Source organism: Stigmatopora argus, chromosome 4 (genome assembly GCF_051989625.1).
Source record: "Stigmatopora argus isolate UIUO_Sarg chromosome 4, RoL_Sarg_1.0, whole genome shotgun sequence".
Classification (NCBI taxonomy): Eukaryota; Metazoa; Chordata; class Actinopteri; order Syngnathiformes; family Syngnathidae; genus Stigmatopora; species Stigmatopora argus.
The window spans coordinates 20,229,006-20,248,241 of NC_135390.1; the positions used below are offsets into that span (position 1 = coordinate 20,229,006).

Sequence of the window (19,236 nt, forward strand, 5' to 3'; positions counted from 1 at the left end):
CGACATAGTATAATAAGGCTTTTTTTCTTAAAAAACGACAGTGTAGTAAGGCTTTTTTCTTTAAAAAACGACATAGTATAGTAAGGCTTTTTCCCTTAAAAAAACGACATAGTATAGTAAGGCTTTTTTCCTTAAAAAACGACATAGTATAGTAAGGCTTTTTTTCCTTAAAAAACGACATAGTATAGTAAGGCTTTTTTCTTTAAAAAACGACATAGTATAGTAAGGCTTTTTTTCTTAAAAAACGACATAGTATAGTACGGCTTTTTTTTCTTTAAAAAACGACATAGTATAGTAAGGCTTTTTTTTCTTAAACGAAATAGTATAGTAAGGCCTTTTTCCTTAAAAAACGACATAGTATAGTAAGGCTGTTTTCCCTTAAAAAACGACATAGTATAGTAAGGCTTTTTTCTTTAAAAAAACGACATAGTATAGTAAGGCTTTTTTCTTAAAAAAAACGACATAGTATAGTAAGGCTTTTTTTTCTTAAAAAACGACATAGTATAGTAAGGCTTTTTTTCTTAAAATACGACGTAGTATAGTAAGGCTTTTTTTCTTAAAAAACGACATAGTATAGTAAGGCTTTTTTCTTAAAAAAAAGACATAGTATAGTAATGCTTTTTTTTCTTAAAAAACGACATAGTATAGTAAGGCTTTTTTTCTTTAAATACGACATAGTATAGTAAGGCTTTTTTTCTTAAAAAACGACAGTGTAGTAAGGCTTTTTCCCTTAAAAAACGACATAGAATAGTAAGGCTTTTTTCCTTAAAAAACGACATAGTATAGTAAGGCTTTTTTCCTTAAAAAACGACGTAGTATAGTAAGGCTTTTTTCTTAAAAAAAACGACATAGTATAGTAAGGCTTTTTTTCTTAAAATACGACATAGTATAGTAAGGCTTTTTTTCTTAAAAAACGACGTAGTATAGTACGGCTTTTTTTCTTAAAAAACGACATAGTATAGTAAGGCTTTTTTTTCTTAAAAAACGACATAGTATAGTAAGGCCTTTTTCCTTAAAAAACGACATAGTATAGTAAGGCTTTTTTCCCTTAAAAAACGACATAGTATAGTAAGGCTTTTTTTCTTAAAAAACGACATAGTATAGTAAGGCTTTTTTTTCTTAAAAAACGACATAGTATAGTAAGGCTTTTTTTCTTAAAATACGACATAGTATAGTAAGGCTTTTTTTTTTAAAAAAAGACATAGTGTAGTAAGGCTTTTTTCTTAAAAAAACGACATAGTATAGTAAGGCTTTTTCCCTTAAAAAACGACATAGTATAGTAAGGCTTTTTTCTTAAAAACGACCATGTATAGTAAGGCTTTTTTTTCTTAAAAACCAACATAGTATGGTAAGGCTTTTTTCTTTAAAAAAACGACATAGTATAGTAAGGCTTTTTTTTCTTAAAAAATGACGTAGTATAGTAAGGCTTTTTTTCTTAAAAAACGACATAGTATAGTAAGGCTTTTTTCCCTTAAAAACGACATAGTATAGTAAGGCTTTTTTCTTTAAAAAAACGACATGGTATAGTAAGGCTTTTTTTCTTAAAAAACGACATAGTATAGTAAGGCTTTTTTTCTTAAAAAACGACATAGTATAGTAAGGCTTTTTTTCTTAAAAAACGACAGTATAGTAAGGCTTTTTTTCTTAAAAAACGACATAGTATAGTAAGGCTTTTTTCTTAAAAACAACCATGTATAGTAAGGCTTTTTTTTCTTAAAAACCGACATAGTATAGTAAGGCTTTTTTCTTTAAAAAAAACGACATAGTATAGTAAGGCTTTTTTTTCTTAAAAAACGACATAGTATAGTAAGGCTTTTTTTTCTTAAAAAACGACATAGTATAGTAAAGCTTTTTTTCTTAAAAAACGACATAGTATAATAAGGCTTTTTTTCTTAAAAAACGACAGTGTAGTAAGGCTTTTTTCTTTAAAAAACGACATAGTATAGTAAGGCTTTTTCCCTTAAAAAAACGACATAGTATAGTAAGGCTTTTTTCCTTAAAAAACGACATAGTATAGTAAGGCTTTTTTTCCTTAAAAAACGACATAGTATAGTAAGGCTTTTTTCTTTAAAAAACGACATAGTATAGTAAGGCTTTTTTTCTTAAAAAACGACATAGTATAGTACGGCTTTTTTTTCTTTAAAAAACGACATAGTATAGTAAGGCTTTTTTTTCTTAAACGAAATAGTATAGTAAGGCCTTTTTCCTTAAAAAACGACATAGTATAGTAAGGCTGTTTTCCCTTAAAAAACGACATAGTATAGTAAGGCTTTTTTCTTTAAAAAAACGACATAGTATAGTAAGGCTTTTTTTTCTTAAAAAACGACATAGTATAGTAAGGCTTTTTTTTCTTAAAATACGACATAGTATAGTAAGGCTTTTTTTCTTAAAATACGACAAAGTATAGTAAGGCTTTTTTTCTTAAAAAACGACAGTGTAGTAAGGCTTTTTCCCTTAAAAAACGACATAGAATAGTAAGGCTTTTTTCCTTAAAAAACGACATAGTATAGTAAGGCTTTTTTCCTTAAAAAACGACATAGTATAGTAAGGCTTTTTTCTTTTAAAAAAACGACAAAGTATAGTAAGGCTTTTTTCCTTAAAAAACGGCATAGTATAGTAAGGCTTTTTTCCCTTAAAAAACGACATAGTATAGTAAGGCTTTTTTCTTAAAAAAAATGACATGGTATAGTAAGGCTTTTTTTCTTAAAAAACGACATAGTATAGTAAGGCTTTTTTCTTTAAAAAAACGACATAGTATAGTAAGGCTTTTTTTCTTAAAAAACAACATAGTATAGTAAGGCTTTTTTTCTTTAAAAAAGACATAGTATAGTAAGGCTTTTTTCTTAAAAACGACCATGTATAGTAAGGCTTTTTTTCTTAAAAACCGACATAGTATAGTAAGGCTTTTTTCTTTAAAAAAAAACGACATAGTATAGTAAGGCTTTTTTTTCTTAAAAAACGACATAGTATAGTAAGGCCTTTTTCCTTAAAAAACGACATAGTATAGTAAGGCTTTTTTCCCTTAAAAAACGACATAGTATAGTAAGGCTTTTTTCTTTAAAAAAACGACATGGTATAGTAAGGCTTTTTTTCTTAAAAAACAACATAGTATAGTAAGGCTTTTTTCTTTAAAAAAACGACATAGTATAGTAAGGCTTTTTTCCCTTAAAAAACGACATAGTATAGTAAGGCTTTTTTTTCTTAAAAAACGACATAGTATAGTAAGGCCTTTTTCCTTAAAAACCGACATAGTATAGTAAGGCTTTTTTTTTCTTAAAAACCGACATAGTATAGTAAGGCTTTTTTCTTTAAAAAAAACGACATAGTATAGTAAGGCTTTTTTTTTCTTAAAAAACGACATAGTATAGTAAGGCTTTTTTTCTTAAAAAATGACATAGTATAATAAGGCTTTTTTTCTTAAAAAACGACATTCTAGTAAGGCTTTTTTCTTAAAAAAACGACATAGTATAGTAAGGCTTTTTCCCTTAAAAAAACGACATAGTATAGTAAGGCTTTTTCCCTTAAAAAAACGACATAGTATAGTAAGGCTTTTTTCCTTAAAAAACGACATAGTATAGTAAGGCTTTTTTTCCTTAAAAAACGACATAGTATAGTAAGGCTTTTTTCTTTAAAAAACGACATAGTATAGTAAGGCTTTTTTTCTTAAAAAACGACATAGTATAGTACAGCTTTTTTTTCTTTAAAAAACGACATAGTATAGTAAGGCTTTTTTTTCTTAAAAAACGACATAGTATAGTAAGGCCTTTTTCCTTAAAAAACGACATAGTATAGTAAGGCTTTTTTCCCTTAAAAAACGACATAGTATAGTAAGGCTTTTTTCTTTAAAAAAACGACATGGTATAGTAAGGCTTTTTTCCCTTAAAAAACGACATAGTATAGTAAGGCTTTTTTCTTTAAAAAAACGACATAGTATAGTAAGGCTTTTTTCCCTTAAAAAACGACATAGTATAGTAAGGCTTTTTTTTCTTAAAAAACGACATAGTATAGTAAGGCCTTTTTCCTTAAAAACCGACATAGTATAGTAAGGCTTTTTTCTTAAAAAAACGACATAGTATAGTAAGGCTTTTTTTCCTTAAAAAACGACATAGTATAGTAAGGCTTTTTTCTTTAAAAAACGACATAGTATAGTAAGGCTTTTTTTCTTAAAAAACGACATAGTATAGTACGGCTTTTTTTTCTTTAAAAAACGACATAGTATAGTAAGGCTTTTTTTTCTTAAAAAACGACATAGTATAGTAAGGCCTTTTTCCTTAAAAAACGACATAGTATAGTAAGGCTTTTTTCCCTTAAAAAACGACATAGTATAGTAAGGCTTTTTTCTTTAAAAAAACGACATAGTATAGTAAGGCTTTTTTCTTAAAAAAAAGACATAGTATAGTAATGCTTTTTTTTCTTAAAAAACGACATAGTATAGTAAGGCTTTTTTTCTTTAAATACGACATAGTATAGTAAGGCTTTTTTTCTTAAAAAACGACAGTGTAGTAAGGCTTTTTCCCTTAAAAAACGACATAGAATAGTAAGGCTTTTTTCCTTAAAAAACGACATAGTATAGTAAGGCTTTTTTCCTTAAAAAACGACATAGTATAGTAAGGCTTTTTTCCCTTAAAAAACGACATAGTATAGTAAGGCTTTTTTCTTAAAAAAATGACATAGTATAGTAAGGCTTTTTTTCTTAAAAAACAACATAGTATAGTAAGGCTTTTTTTCTTTAAAAAAGACAGTATAGTAAGGCTTTTTTCTTAAAAACGACCATGTATAGTAAGGCTTTTTTTCTTAAAAACCGACATAGTATAGTAAGGCTTTTTTCTTTAAAAAAAAAACGACATAGTATAGTAAGGCTTTTTTTTCTTAAAAAACAACATAGTATAGTAAGGCCTTTTTCCTTAAAAAACGACATAGTATAGTAAGGCTTTTTTCCCTTAAAAAACGACATGGTATAGTAAGGCTTTTTTCTTTAAAAAAACGACATGGTATAGTAAGGCTTTTTTTCTTAAAAAACAACATAGTATAGTAAGGCTTTTTTCTTTAAAAAAACGACATAGTATAGTAAGGCTTTTTTCCCTTAAAAAACGACATAGTATAGTAAGGCTTTTTTTTCTTAAAAAACGACATAGTATAGTAAGGCCTTTTTCCTTAAAAACCGACATAGTATAGTAAGGCTTTTTTTTTCTTAAAAACCGACATAGTATAGTAAGGCTTTTTTCTTTAAAAAAAACGACATAGTATAGTAAGGCTTTTTTTTTCTTAAAAAACGACATAGTATAGTAAGGCTTTTTTTCTTAAAAAACGACAGTGTAGTAAGGCTTTTTCCCTTAAAAAACGACATGGTATAGTAAGGCTTTTTTTCTTAAAAAACAACATAGTATAGTAAGGCTTTTTTCTTTAAAAAAACGACATAGTATAGTAAGGCTTTTTTCCCTTAAAAAACGACATAGTATAGTAAGGCTTTTTTTTCTTAAAAAACGACATAGTATAGTAAGGCCTTTTTCCTTAAAAACCGACATAGTATAGTAAGGCTTTTTTTTTCTTAAAAACCGACATAGTATAGTAAGGCTTTTTTCTTTAAAAAAAACGACATAGTATAGTAAGGCTTTTTTTTTCTTAAAAAACGACATAGTATAGTAAGGCTTTTTTTCTTAAAAAATGACATAGTATAATAAGGCTTTTTTTCTTAAAAAACGACAGTGTAGTAAGGCTTTTTTCTTAAAAAAACGACATAGTATAGTAAGGCTTTTTCCCTTAAAAAAACGACATAGTATAGTAAGGCTTTTTCCCTTAAAAAAACGACATAGTATAGTAAGGCTTTTTTCCTTAAAAAACGACATAGTATAGTAAGGCTTTTTTTCCTTAAAAAACGACATAGTATAGTAAGGCTTTTTTCTTTAAAAAACGACATAGTATAGTAAGGCTTTTTTTCTTAAAAAACGACATAGTATAGTACGGCTTTTTTTTCTTTAAAAAACGACATAGTATAGTAAGGCTTTTTTTTCTTAAAAATTGACATAGTATAGTAAGGCCTTTTTCCTTAAAAAACGACATAGTATAGTAAGGCTTTTTTCCCTTAAAAAACGACATAGTATAGTAAGGCTTTTTTCTTTAAAAAAACGACATGGTATAGTAAGGCTTTTTTCCCTTAAAAAACGACATAGTATAGTAAGGCTTTTTTCCCTTAAAAAACGACATAGTATAGTAAGGCTTTTTTCCCTTAAAAAACGACATAGTATAGTAAGGCTTTTTTTTCTTAAAAAACGACATAGTATAGTAAGGCCTTTTTCCTTAAAAACCGACATAGTATAGTAAGGCTTTTTTCTTAAAAAAACGACATAGTATAGTAAGGCTTTTTTTCCTTAAAAAACGACATAGTATAGTAAGGCTTTTTTCTTTAAAAAACGACATAGTATAGTAAGGCTTTTTTTCTTAAAAAACGACATAGTATAGTACGGCTTTTTTTTCTTTAAAAAACGACATAGTATAGTAAGGCTTTTTTTTCTTAAAAAACGACATAGTATAGTAAGGCCTTTTTCCTTAAACAACATAGTATAGTAAGGCTTTTTTCCCTTAAAAAACGACATAGTATAGTAAGGCTTTTTTCTTTAAAAAAACGACATAGTATAGTAAGGCTTTTTTCTTAAAAAAAAGACATAGTATAGTAATGCTTTTTTTTCTTAAAAAACGACATAGTATAGTAAGGCTTTTTTTCTTTAAATACGACATAGTATAGTAAGGCTTTTTTTCTTAAAAAACGACAGTGTAGTAAGGCTTTTTCCCTTAAAAAACGACATAGAATAGTAAGGCTTTTTTCCTTAAAAAACGACATAGTATAGTAAGGCTTTTTTCCTTAAAAAACGACATAGTATAGTAAGGCTTTTTTCCCTTAAAAAACGACATAGTATAGTACGGCTTTTTTTTCTTTAAAAAACGACATAGTATAGTAAGGCTTTTTTTTCTTAAAAAACGACATAGTATAGTAAGGCCTTTTTCCTTAAAAAACGACATAGTATAGTAAGGCTTTTTTCCCTTAAAAAACGACATAGTATAGTAAGGCTTTTTTCTTTAAAAAAACGACATGGTATAGTAAGGCTTTTTTCCCTTAAAAAACGACATAGTATAGTAAGGCTTTTTTCTTTAAAAAAACGACATAGTATAGTAAGGCTTTTTTCCCTTAAAAAACGACATAGTATAGTAAGGCTTTTTTTTCTTAAAAAACGACATAGTATAGTAAGGCCTTTTTCCTTAAAAACCGACATAGTATAGTAAGGCTTTTTTCTTAAAAAAACGACATAGTATAGTAAGGCTTTTTTTCCTTAAAAAACGACATAGTATAGTAAGGCTTTTTTCTTTAAAAAACGACATAGTATAGTAAGGCTTTTTTTCTTAAAAAACGACATAGTATCGTACGGCTTTTTTTTCTTTAAAAAACGACATAGTATAGTAAGGCTTTTTTTTCTTAAAAAACGACATAGTATAGTAAGGCCTTTTTCCTTAAAAAACGACATAGTATAGTAAGGCTTTTTTCCCTTAAAAAACGACATAGTATAGTAAGGCTTTTTTCTTTAAAAAAACGACATAGTATAGTAAGGCTTTTTTCTTAAAAAAAAGACATAGTATAGTAAGGCTTTTTTCTTAAAAAAAAGACATAGTATAGTAAGGCTTTTTTCTTAAAAAAAAGACATAGTATAGTAATGCTTTTTTTTCTTAAAAAACGACATAGTATAGTAAGGCTTTTTTTCTTTAAATATGACATAGTATAGTAAGGCTTTTTTTCTTAAAAAACGACAGTGTAGTAAGGCTTTTTCCCTTAAAAAACGACATAGAATAGTAAGGCTTTTTTCCTTAAAAAACGACATAGTATAGTAAGGCTTTTTTCCTTAAAAAACGACATAGTATAGTAAGGCTTTTTTCCCTTAAAAAACGACATAGTATAGTAAGGCTTTTTTCTTAAAAAAATGACATAGTATAGTAAGGCTTTTTTTCTTAAAAAACAACATAGTATAGTAAGGCTTTTTTTCTTTAAAAAAGACATAGTATAGTAAGGCTTTTTTCTTAAAAACGACCATGTATAGTAAGGCTTTTTTTCTTAAAAACCGACATAGTATAGTAAGGCTTTTTTCTTTAAAAAAAAACGACATAGTATAGTAAGGCTTTTTTTTCTTAAAAAACGACATAGTATAGTAAGGCCTTTTTCCTTAAAAAACGACATAGTATAGTAAGGCTTTTTTCGCTTAAAAAACGACATAGTATAGTAAGGCTTTTTTCTTTAAAAAAACGACATGGTATAGTAAGGCTTTTTTTCTTAAAAAACAACATAGTATAGTAAGGCTTTTTTCTTTAAAAAAACGACATAGTATAGTAAGGCTTTTTTCCCTTAAAAAACGACATAGTATAGTAAGGCTTTTTTTCTTAAAAAACGACATAGTATAGTAAGGCCTTTTTCCTTAAAAACCGACATAGTATAGTAAGGCTTTTTTTTTCTTAAAAACCGACATGGTATAGTAAGGCTTTTTTCTTTAAAAAAAACGACATAGTATAGTAAGGCTTTTCTTTTCTTAAAAAACGACATAGTATAGTAAGGCTTTTTTTCTTAAAAAATGACATAGTATAATAAGGCTTTTTTTCTTAAAAAACGACAGTGTAGTAAGGCTTTTTTCTTAAAAAAAGACATAGTATAGTAAGGCTTTTTCCCTTAAAAAAACGACATAGTATAGTAAGGCTTTTTCCCTTAAAAAAACGACATAGTATAGTAAGGCTTTTTTCCTTAAAAAACGACATAGTATAGTAAGGCTTTTTTTTCCTTAAAAAACGACATAGTATAGTAAGGCTTTTTTCTTTAAAAAACGACATAGTATAGTAAGGCTTTTTTTCTTAAAAAACGACATAGTATAGTACGGCTTTTTTTTCTTTAAAAAACGACATAGTATAGTAAGGCTTTTTTTTCTTAAAAATTGACATAGTATAGTAAGGCCTTTTTCCTTAAAAAACGACATAGTATAGTAAGGCTTTTTTCCCTTAAAAAACGACATAGTATAGTAAGGCTTTTTTCTTTAAAAAAACGACATGGTATAGTAAGGCTTTTTTCCCTTAAAAAACGACATAGTATAGTAAGGCTTTTTTCTTTAAAAAAACGACATAGTATAGTAAGGCTTTTTTCCCTTAAAAAACGACATAGTATAGTAAGGCTTTTTTTTCTTAAAAAACGACATAGTATAGTAAGGCCTTTTTCCTTAAAAACCGACATAGTATAGTAAGGCTTTTTTCTTAAAAAAACGACATAGTATAGTAAGGCTTTTTTTCCTTAAAAAACGACATAGTATAGTAAGGCTTTTTTCTTTAAAAAACGACATAGTATAGTAAGGCTTTTTTTCTTAAAAAACGACATAGTATAGTACGGCTTTTTTTTCTTTAAAAAACGACATAGTATAGTAAGGCTTTTTTTTCTTAAAAAACGACATAGTATAGTAAGGCCTTTTTCCTTGAACAACATAGTATAGTAAGGCTTTTTTCCCTTAAAAAACGACATAGTATAGTAAGGCTTTTTTCTTTAAAAAAACGACATAGTATAGTAAGGCTTTTTTCTTAAAAAAAAGACATAGTATAGTAATGCTTTTTTTTCTTAAAAAACGACATAGTATAGTAAGGCTTTTTTTCTTTAAATACGACATAGTATAGTAAGGCTTTTTTTCTTAAAAAACGACAGTGTAGTAAGGCTTTTTCCCTTAAAAAACGACATAGAATAGTAAGGCTTTTTTCCTTAAAAAACGACATAGTATAGTAAGGCTTTTTTCCTTAAAAAACGACATAGTATAGTAAGGCTTTTTTCCCTTAAAAAACGACATAGTATAGTACGGCTTTTTTTTCTTTAAAAAACGACATAGTATAGTAAGGCTTTTTTTTCTTAAAAAACGACATAGTATAGTAAGGCCTTTTTCCTTAAAAAACGACATAGTATAGTAAGGCTTTTTTCCCTTAAAAAACGACATAGTATAGTAAGGCTTTTTTCTTTAAAAAAACGACATGGTATAGTAAGGCTTTTTTCCCTTAAAAAACGACATAGTATAGTAAGGCTTTTTTCTTTAAAAAAACGACATAGTATAGTAAGGCTTTTTTCCCTTAAAAAACGACATAGTATAGTAAGGCTTTTTTTTCTTAAAAAACGACATAGTATAGTAAGGCCTTTTTCCTTAAAAACCGACATAGTATAGTAAGGCTTTTTTCTTAAAAAAACGACATAGTATAGTAAGGCTTTTTTTCCTTAAAAAACGACATAGTATAGTAAGGCTTTTTTCTTTAAAAAACGACATAGTATAGTAAGGCTTTTTTTCTTAAAAAACGACATAGTATCGTACGGCTTTTTTTTCTTTAAAAAACGACATAGTATAGTAAGGCTTTTTTTTCTTAAAAAACGACATAGTATAGTAAGGCCTTTTTCCTTAAAAAACGACATAGTATAGTAAGGCTTTTTTCCCTTAAAAAACGACATAGTATAGTAAGGCTTTTTTCTTTAAAAAAACGACATAGTATAGTAAGGCTTTTTTCTTAAAAAAAAGACATAGTATAGTAAGGCTTTTTTCTTAAAAAAAAGACATAGTATAGTAATGCTTTTTTTTCTTAAAAAACGACATAGTATAGTAAGGCTTTTTTTCTTTAAATATGACACATTATAGTAAGGCTTTTTTTCTTAAAAAACGACAGTGTAGTAAGGCTTTTTCCCTTAAAAAACGACATAGAATAGTAAGGCTTTTTTCCTTAAAAAACGACATAGTATAGTAAGGCTTTTTTCCTTAAAAAACGACATAGTATAGTAAGGCTTTTTTCCCTTAAAAAACGACATAGTATAGTAAGGCTTTTTTCTTAAAAAAATGACATAGTATAGTAAGGCTTTTTTTCTTAAAAAACAACATAGTATAGTAAGGCTTTTTTTCTTTAAAAAAGACATAGTATAGTAAGGCTTTTTTCTTAAAAACGACCATGTATAGTAAGGCTTTTTTTCTTAAAAACCGACATAGTATAGTAAGGCTTTTTTCTTAAAAAAAAAACGACATAGTATAGTAAGGCTTTTTTTTCTTAAAAAACGACATAGTATAGTAAGGCCTTTTTCCTTAAAAAACGACATAGTATAGTAAGGCTTTTTTCGCTTAAAAAACGACATAGTATAGTAAGGCTTTTTTCTTTAAAAAAACGACATGGTATAGTAAGGCTTTTTTTCTTAAAAAACAACATAGTATAGTAAGGCTTTTTTCTTTAAAAAAACGACATAGTATAGTAAGGCTTTTTTCCCTTAAAAAACGACATAGTATAGTAAGGCTTTTTTTCTTAAAAAACGACATAGTATAGTAAGGCCTTTTTCCTTAAAAACCGACATAGTATAGTAAGGCTTTTTTTTTCTTAAAAACCGACATAGTATAGTAAGGCTTTTTTCTTTAAAAAAAACGACATAGTATAGTAAGGCTTTTTTTTTCTTAAAAAACGACATTGTATAGTAAGGCTTTTTTTCTTAAAAAATGACATAGTATAATAAGGCTTTTTTTCTTAAAAAACGACAGTGTAGTAAGGCTTTTTTCTTAAAAAAAGACATAGTATAGTAAGGCTTTTTCCCTTAAAAAAACGACATAGTATAGTAAGGCTTTTTCCCTTAAAAAAACGACATAGTATAGTAAGGCTTTTTTCCTTAAAAAACGACATAGTATAGTAAGGCTTTTTTTCCTTAAAAAACGACATAGTATAGTAAGGCTTTTTTCTTTAAAAAACGACATAGTATAGTAAGGCTTTTTTTCTTAAAAAACGACATAGTATAGTACGGCTTTTTTTTCTTTAAAAAACGACATAGTATAGTAAGGCTTTTTTTTTCTTAAAAAACGACATAGTATAGTAAGGCCTTTTTCCTTAAAAAACGACATAGTATAGTAAGGCTTTTTTCCCTTAAAAAACGACATAGTATAGTAAGGCTTTTTTCTTTAAAAAAACGACATGGTATAGTAAGGCTTTTTTCCCTTAAAAAACGACATAGTATAGTAAGGCTTTTTTCTTTAAAAAAACGACATAGTATAGTAAGGCTTTTTTCCCTTAAAAAACGACATAGTATAGTAAGGCTTTTTTTTCTTAAAAAACGACATAGTATAGTAAGGCCTTTTTCCTTAAAAACCGACATAGTATAGTAAGGCTTTTTTCTTAAAAAAACGACATAGTATAGTAAGGCTTTTTTTCCTTAAAAAACGACATAGTATAGTAAGGCTTTTTTCTTTAAAAAAAAACGACATAGTATAGTAAGGCTTTTTTTCTTAAAAACGACATAGTATAGTAAGGCTTTTTTTCTTTAAAAAAGACAGTATAGTAAGGCTTTTTTTCTTAAACGACATAGTGTAGTAAGGCTTTTTTTCTTAAAAAACGACATAGTATAGTAAGGCTTTTTTTCTTAAACGACAGTGTAGTAAGGCTTTTTTCTTAAAAAAACGACGTAGTATAGTAAGGCTTTTTCCCTTAAAAAACGACATAGTATAGTAAGGCTTTTTTCCTTAAAAAACGACATAGTATAGTAAGGCTTTTTTTCCTTAAAAAAACGACATAGTATAGTAAGGCTTTTTTTCTTAAAAAACGACAGTGTAGTAAGGCTTTTTCCCTTAAAAAACGACATAGAATAGTAAGGCTTTTTTCCTTAAAAAACGACATAGTATAGTAAGGCTTTTTTCCTTAAAAAACGACATAGTATAGTAAGGCTTTTTTCCCTTAAAAAACGACATAGTATAGTAAGGCTTTTTTCTTTAAAAAATGACATGGTATAGTAAGGCTTTTTTTCTTAAAAAACGACATAGTATAGTAAGGCTTTTTTCTTTAAAAAAACGACATAGTATAGTAAGGCTTTTTTTCTTAAAAAACGACATAGTATAGTAAGGCTTTTTTTCTTTAAAAAAGACATAGTATAGTAAGGCTTTTTTCTTAAAAACGACCATGTATAGTAAGGCTTTTTTTCTTAAAAACCGACATAGTATAGTAAGGCTTTTTTCTTTAAAAAAAAACGACATAGTATAGTAAGGCTTTTTTTCTTAAAAAACGACATAGTATAGTAAGGCTTTTTTTCTTAAACGACATAGTGTAGTAAGGCTTTTTTCTTAAAAAAACGACATAGTATAGTAAGGCTTTTTCCCTTAAAAAACGACATAGTATAGTAAGGCTTTTTTTCCTTAAAAAACGACATAGTATAGTAAGGCTTTTTTTCCTTAAAAAAACGACATAGTATAGTAAGGCTTTTTTCTTTAAAAAAACCCGACATAGTATAGTAAGGCTTTTTTTTCTTAAAAAACGACATAGTATAGTAAGGCTTTTTTTCTTTAAAAAAGACACATTATAGTAAGGCTTTTTTTCTTAAAAACGACCATGTATAGTAAGGCTTTTTTTTCTTAAAAAACAACAGAGTATAGTAAGGCTTTTTTCTTTTAAAAAAACCGACATAGTATAGTACGGCTTTTTTTCTTAAACGACAGTAATGTAAGGCTTTTATTCTTTAAAAACGACATAGTATAGTAGGGCTTTTTTCCTTAAAAAATGGCATAGTATAGTACGGCTTTTTTTCTTAAACGACAGTAATGTAAGGCTTTTTTTCTTTAAAAACGACATAGTATAGTAAGGCTTTTTTTTCTTAAAAAACGACATAGTATAGTAAGGCCTTTTTCCTTAAAAAACGACATAGTATAGTAAGGCTTTTTTCCCTTAAAAAACGACATAGTATAGTAAGGCTTTTTTCTTTAAAAAACGACATGGTATAGTAAGGCTTTTTTTCTTAAAAAACAACATAGTATAGGAAGGCTTTTTTCTTTTAAAAAAACGACATAGTATAGTAAGGCTTTTTTTTTTTTCTTAAAAAACGACATAGTATAGTAAGGCTTTTTTTTCTTAAAAAACTACATAGTATAGTAAGGCTTTTTTCCCTTAAAAAACGACATAGTATAGTAAGGCTTTTTTCTTTAAAAAAACGACATGGTATAGTAAGGCTTTTTTTCTTAAAAAACGACACAGTATAGTAAGGCTTTTTCTTTAAAAAAACGACATAGTATAGTAAGGCTTTTTTTCTTAAAAAACGACATAGTATAGTAAGGCTTTTTTTCTTTAAAAAAGACATAGTATAGTAAGGCTTTTTTCTTAAAAACGACCATGTATAGTAAGGCTTTTTTTTCTTAAAAACCGACATCGTATAGTAAGGCTTTTCTTTAAAAAAAAACGACATAGTATAGTAAGGCTTTTTTTTCTTAAAAAACGACATAGTATAGTAAGGCTTTTTTTCTTAAAAAACGACAGTGTAGTAAGGCTTTTTTCTTAAAAAAACGACATAGTATAGTAAGGCTTTTTCCCTTAAAAAACGACATAGTATAGTAAGGCTTTTTCCCTTAAAAAACGACATAGTATAGTAAGGCTTTTTTTCCTTAAAAAACGACATAGTATAGTAAGGCTTTTTTTCTTTAAAAAAACGACATAGTATAGTAAGGCTTTTTTTCTTAAAAAACGACATAGTATAGTACGGCTTTTTTTTCTTTAAAAAACGACATAGTATAGTAAGGCTTTTTTTCTTAAAAAACGACATAGTATAGTAAGGCCTTTTTCCTTAAAAAACGACATAGTATAGTAAGGCTTTTTTCCCTTAAAAAACGACATAGTATAGTAAGGCTTTTTTCTTTAAAAAAAACGACATAGTATAGTAAGGCTTTTTTTTCATAAAAAACGACATAGTATAGTAAGGCTTTTTTTCTTAAAATACGACATAGTATAGTAAGGCTTTTTTTCTTAAAAAACGACATAGTGTAGTAAGGCTTTTTTCTTAAAAAAACGACATAGTATAGTAAGGCTTTTTCCCTTAAAAAACGACATAGTATAGTAAGGCTTTTTCCCTTAAAAAACGACATAGTATAGTAAGGCTTTTTCCCTTAAAAAACGACATAGTATAGTAAGGCTTTTTTCCTTAAAAAACGACATAGTATAGTAAGGCTTTTTTTCCTTAAAAACGACATAGTATAGTAAGGCTTTTTTCTTTAAAAAAAACGACATAGTATAGTAAGGCTTTTTTTCTTAAAAAACGACATAGTATAGTAAGGCTTTTTTTCTTAAAAAACGACATAGTGTAGTAAGGCTTTTTTTCCTTAAAAAACGACGTAGTATAGTAAGGCTTTTTTCTTAAAAAAAACGACATAGTATAGTAAGGCTTTTTTTCTTAAAATACGACATAGTATAGTAAGGCTTTTTTTCTTAAAAAACGACGTAGTATAGTACGGCTTTTTTTCTTAAAAAACGACATAGTATAGTAAGGCTTTTTTTTCTTAAAAAACGACATAGTATAGTAAGGCCTTTTTCCTTAAAAAACGACATAGTATAGTAAGGCTTTTTTCCCTTAAAAAACGACATAGTATAGTAAGGCTTTTTTTCTTAAAAAACGACATAGTATAGTAAGGCTTTTTTTTCTTAAAAAACGACATAGTATAGTAAGGCTTTTTTTCTTAAAATACGACATAGTATAGTAAGGCTTTTTTTCTTAAAAAACGACATAGTGTAGTAAGGCTTTTTTCTTAAAAAAACGACATAGTATAGTAAGGCTTTTTCCCTTAAAAAACGACATAGTATAGTAAGGCTTTTTTCTTAAAAACGACCATGTATAGTAAGGCTTTTTTTTCTTAAAAACCAACATAGTATGGTAAGGCTTTTTTCTTTAAAAAAACGACATAGTAAGGCTTTTTTTTCTTAAAAAACGACGTAGTATAGTAAGGCTTTTTTTCTTAAAAAACGACATAGTATAGTAAGGCTTTTTTCCCTTAAAAACGACATAGTATAGTAAGGCTTTTTTCTTTAAAAAAACGACATGGTATAGTAAGGCTTTTTTTCTTAAAAAACGACATAGTATAGTAAGGCTTTTTTTCTTAAAAAACGACATAGTATAGTAAGGCTTTTTTTCTTAAAAAACGACAGTATAGTAAGGCTTTTTTTCTTAAAAAACGACATAGTATAGTAAGGCTTTTTTCTTAAAAACAACCATGTATAGTAAGGCTTTTTTTTCTTAAAAACCGACATAGTATAGTAAGGCTTTTTTCTTTAAAAAAAACGACATAGTATAGTAAGGCTTTTTTTTCTTAAACGACATAGTATAGTAAGGCTTTTTTTCTTAAAAAACGACATAGTATAGTAAGGCTTTTTTTTCTTAAACGACATAGTATAGTAAGGCTTTTTTTCTTAAAAAACGACATAGTATAATAAGGCTTTTTTTCTTAAAAAACGACAGTGTAGTAAGGCTTTTTTCTTTAAAAAACGACATAGTATAGTAAGGCTTTTTCCCTTAAAAAAACGACATAGTATAGTAAGGCTTTTTTCCTTAAAAAACGACATAGTATAGTAAGGCTTTTTTTCCTTAAAAAACGACATAGTATAGTAAGGCTTTTTTCTTTAAAAAACGACATAGTATAGTACGGCTTTTTTTCTTAAAAAACGACATAGTATAGTAAGGCTTTTTTTTCTTAAACGAAATAGTATAGTAAGGCCTTTTTCCTTAAAAAACGACATAGTATAGTAAGGCTTTTTTCCCTTAAAAAACGACATAGTATAGTAAGGCTTTTTTCTTTAAAAAAACGACATAGTATAGTAAGGCTTTTTTCTTAAAAAAAACGACATAGTATAGTAAGGCTTTTTTTTCTTAAAAAACGACATAGTATAGTAAGGCTTTTTTTCTTAAAATACGACATAGTATAGTAAGGCTTTTTTTCTTAAAAAATGACAGTGTAGTAAGGCTTTTTCCCTTAAAAAACGACATAGAATAGTAAGGCTTTTTTCCTTAAAAAACGACATAGTATAGTAAGGCTTTTTTCCTTAAAAAACGACATAGTATAGTAAGGCTTTTTTCTTTTAAAAAAACGACATAGTATAGTAAGGCTTTTTTCCTTAAAAAACGGCATAGTATAGTAAGGCTTTTTTCCCTTAAAAAACGACATAGTATAGTAAGGCTTTTTTCTTAAAAAAATGACATAGTATAGTAAGGCTTTTTTTCTTAAAAAACGACATAGTATAGTAAGGCTTTTTTCTTTAAAAAAACGACATAGTATAGTAAGGCTTTTTTTCTTAAAAAACAACATAGTATAGTAAGGCTTTTTTTCTTTAAAAAAGACATAGTATAGTAAGGCTTTTTTCTTAAAAACGACCATGTATAGTAAGGCTTTTTTTCTTAAAAACCGACATAGTATAGTAAGGCTTTTTTCTTTAAAAAAAAACGACATAGTATAGTAAGGCTTTTTTTTCTTAAAAAACGACATAGTATAGTAAGGCCTTTTTCCTTAAAAAACGACATAGTATAGTAAGGCTTTTTTCCCTTAAAAAACGACATAGTATAGTAAGGCTTTTTCCCTTAAAAAACGACATAGTATAGTAAGGCTTTTTTCCTTAAAAAACGACATAGTATAGTAAGGCTTTTTTTCCTTAAAAACGACATAGTATAGTAAGGCTTTTTTCTTTAAAAAAAACGACATAGTATAGTAAGGCTTTTTTTCTTAAAAAACGACATAGTATAGTAAGGCCTTTTTCCTTAAAAACCGACATAGTATAGTAAGGCTTTTTTTTTCTTAAAAACCGACATAGTATAGTAAGGCTTTTTTCTTTAAAAAAAACGACATAGTATAGTAAGGCTTTTTTTTTCTTAAAAAACGACATAGTATAGTAAGGCTTTTTTTCTTAAAAAATGACATAGTATAATAAGGCTTTTTTTCTTAAAAAACGACAGTGTAGTAAGGCTTTTTTCTTAAAAAAACGACATAGTATAGTAAGGCTTTTTCCCTTAAAAAAACGACATAGTATAGTAAGGCTTTTTCCCTTAAAAAAAACGACATAGTATAGTAAGGCTTTTTTCCTTAAAAAACGACATAGTATAGTAAGGCTTTTTTTCCTTAAAAAACGACATAGTATAGTAAGGCTTTTTTCTTTAAAATACGACATAGTATAGTAAGGCTTTTTTTCTTAAAAAACGACATAGTATAGTACGGCTTTTTTTTCTTTAAAAAACGACATAGTATAGTAAGGCTTTTTTTTCTTAAAAAACGACATAGTATAGTAAGGCCTTTTTCCCTTAAAAAACGACATAGTATAGTAAGGCTTTTTTCTTTAAAAAAACGACATGGTATAGTAAGGCTTTTTTCCCTTAAAAAACGACATAGTATAGTAAGGCTTTTTTCTTTAAAAAAACGACATAGTATAGTAAGGCTTTTTTCCCTTAAAAAACGACATAGTATAGTAAGGCTTTTTTTTCTTAAAAAACGACATAGTATAGTAAGGCCTTTTTCCTTAAAAACCGACATAGTATAGTAAGGCTTTTTTCTTAAAAAAACGACATAGTATAGTAAGGCTTTTTTTCCTTAAAAAACGACATAGTATAGTAAGGCTTTTTTCTTTAAAAAACGACATAGTATAGTAAGGCTTTTTTTCTTAAAAAACGACATAGTATAGTACGGCTTTTTTTTCTTTAAAAAACGACATATTATAGTAAGGCTTTTTTTTCTTAAAAAACGACATAGTATAGTAAGGCTTTTTTCCCTTAAAAAACGACATAGTATAGTAAGGCTTTTTTCTTAAAAAAATGACATGGTATAGTAAGGCTTTTTTTCTTAAAAAACGACATAGTATAGTAAGGCTTTTTTCTTTAAAAAAACGACATAGTATAGTAAGGCTTTTTCCCTTAAAAAACGACATAGTATAGTAAGGCTTTTTTTCTTTAAAAAAGACTATCACAGAAAAGCTATCATTGGGATTGCTCCATAAATTGAATATACTAGTTTTCAGTAATCTTTTGAATTTTGACTTTTAATTCTTAATTATTCATGGCATTTCCCCCCACCTTTTGTTTAAATTTTATCAGCTTTGGTCCAGTATAGAGGCGCCAAGTGTGAGTCACGGATGGAGGGAGCAGCTGGTTGACAGCGATAGTGAAGAGCCGGACAGGTGAGAAACACATCTTGGTGTTTTGCTTGTAAGATGTTAACGTGACATGTTTGAAGCTGGCTTTTTCAGCTATAAATGGAAACGACTTTGAATTGGACTATTTAGGACTTGGAGTACATTTGGCCTTCCAAATTCATCTAAAGTAAACCTTAATTTTTCAGATTTTCATTTTTTGCTTCCAATCCATCAGCTTTAGATATGCAGTAAAATCTTTATTAGCTCATTTATTCAGTTATTTACAATACTTTGCCAATTTACAGGAACAAA

The 19,236-nt window shown here is 27.6% G+C and overlaps 1 protein-coding gene across 3 annotated transcripts in view; it reads left to right on the forward strand.

Annotated features, from left to right (window-relative positions):
* Nucleotides 1-19,236, forward strand: part of plekhg6 (pleckstrin homology domain containing, family G (with RhoGef domain) member 6) — a 49,018-nt gene that overhangs the window by 29,127 nt on the left and 655 nt on the right. For all 3 annotated transcript variants that reach the window (XM_077598535.1, XM_077598534.1, XM_077598536.1), the window contains exon 16: nucleotides 18,887-18,969. In XM_077598535.1, the coding sequence (XP_077454661.1) occupies nucleotides 18,887-18,969 (83 nt within the window). The remainder of the gene's footprint in view (nucleotides 1-18,886; nucleotides 18,970-19,236) is intronic.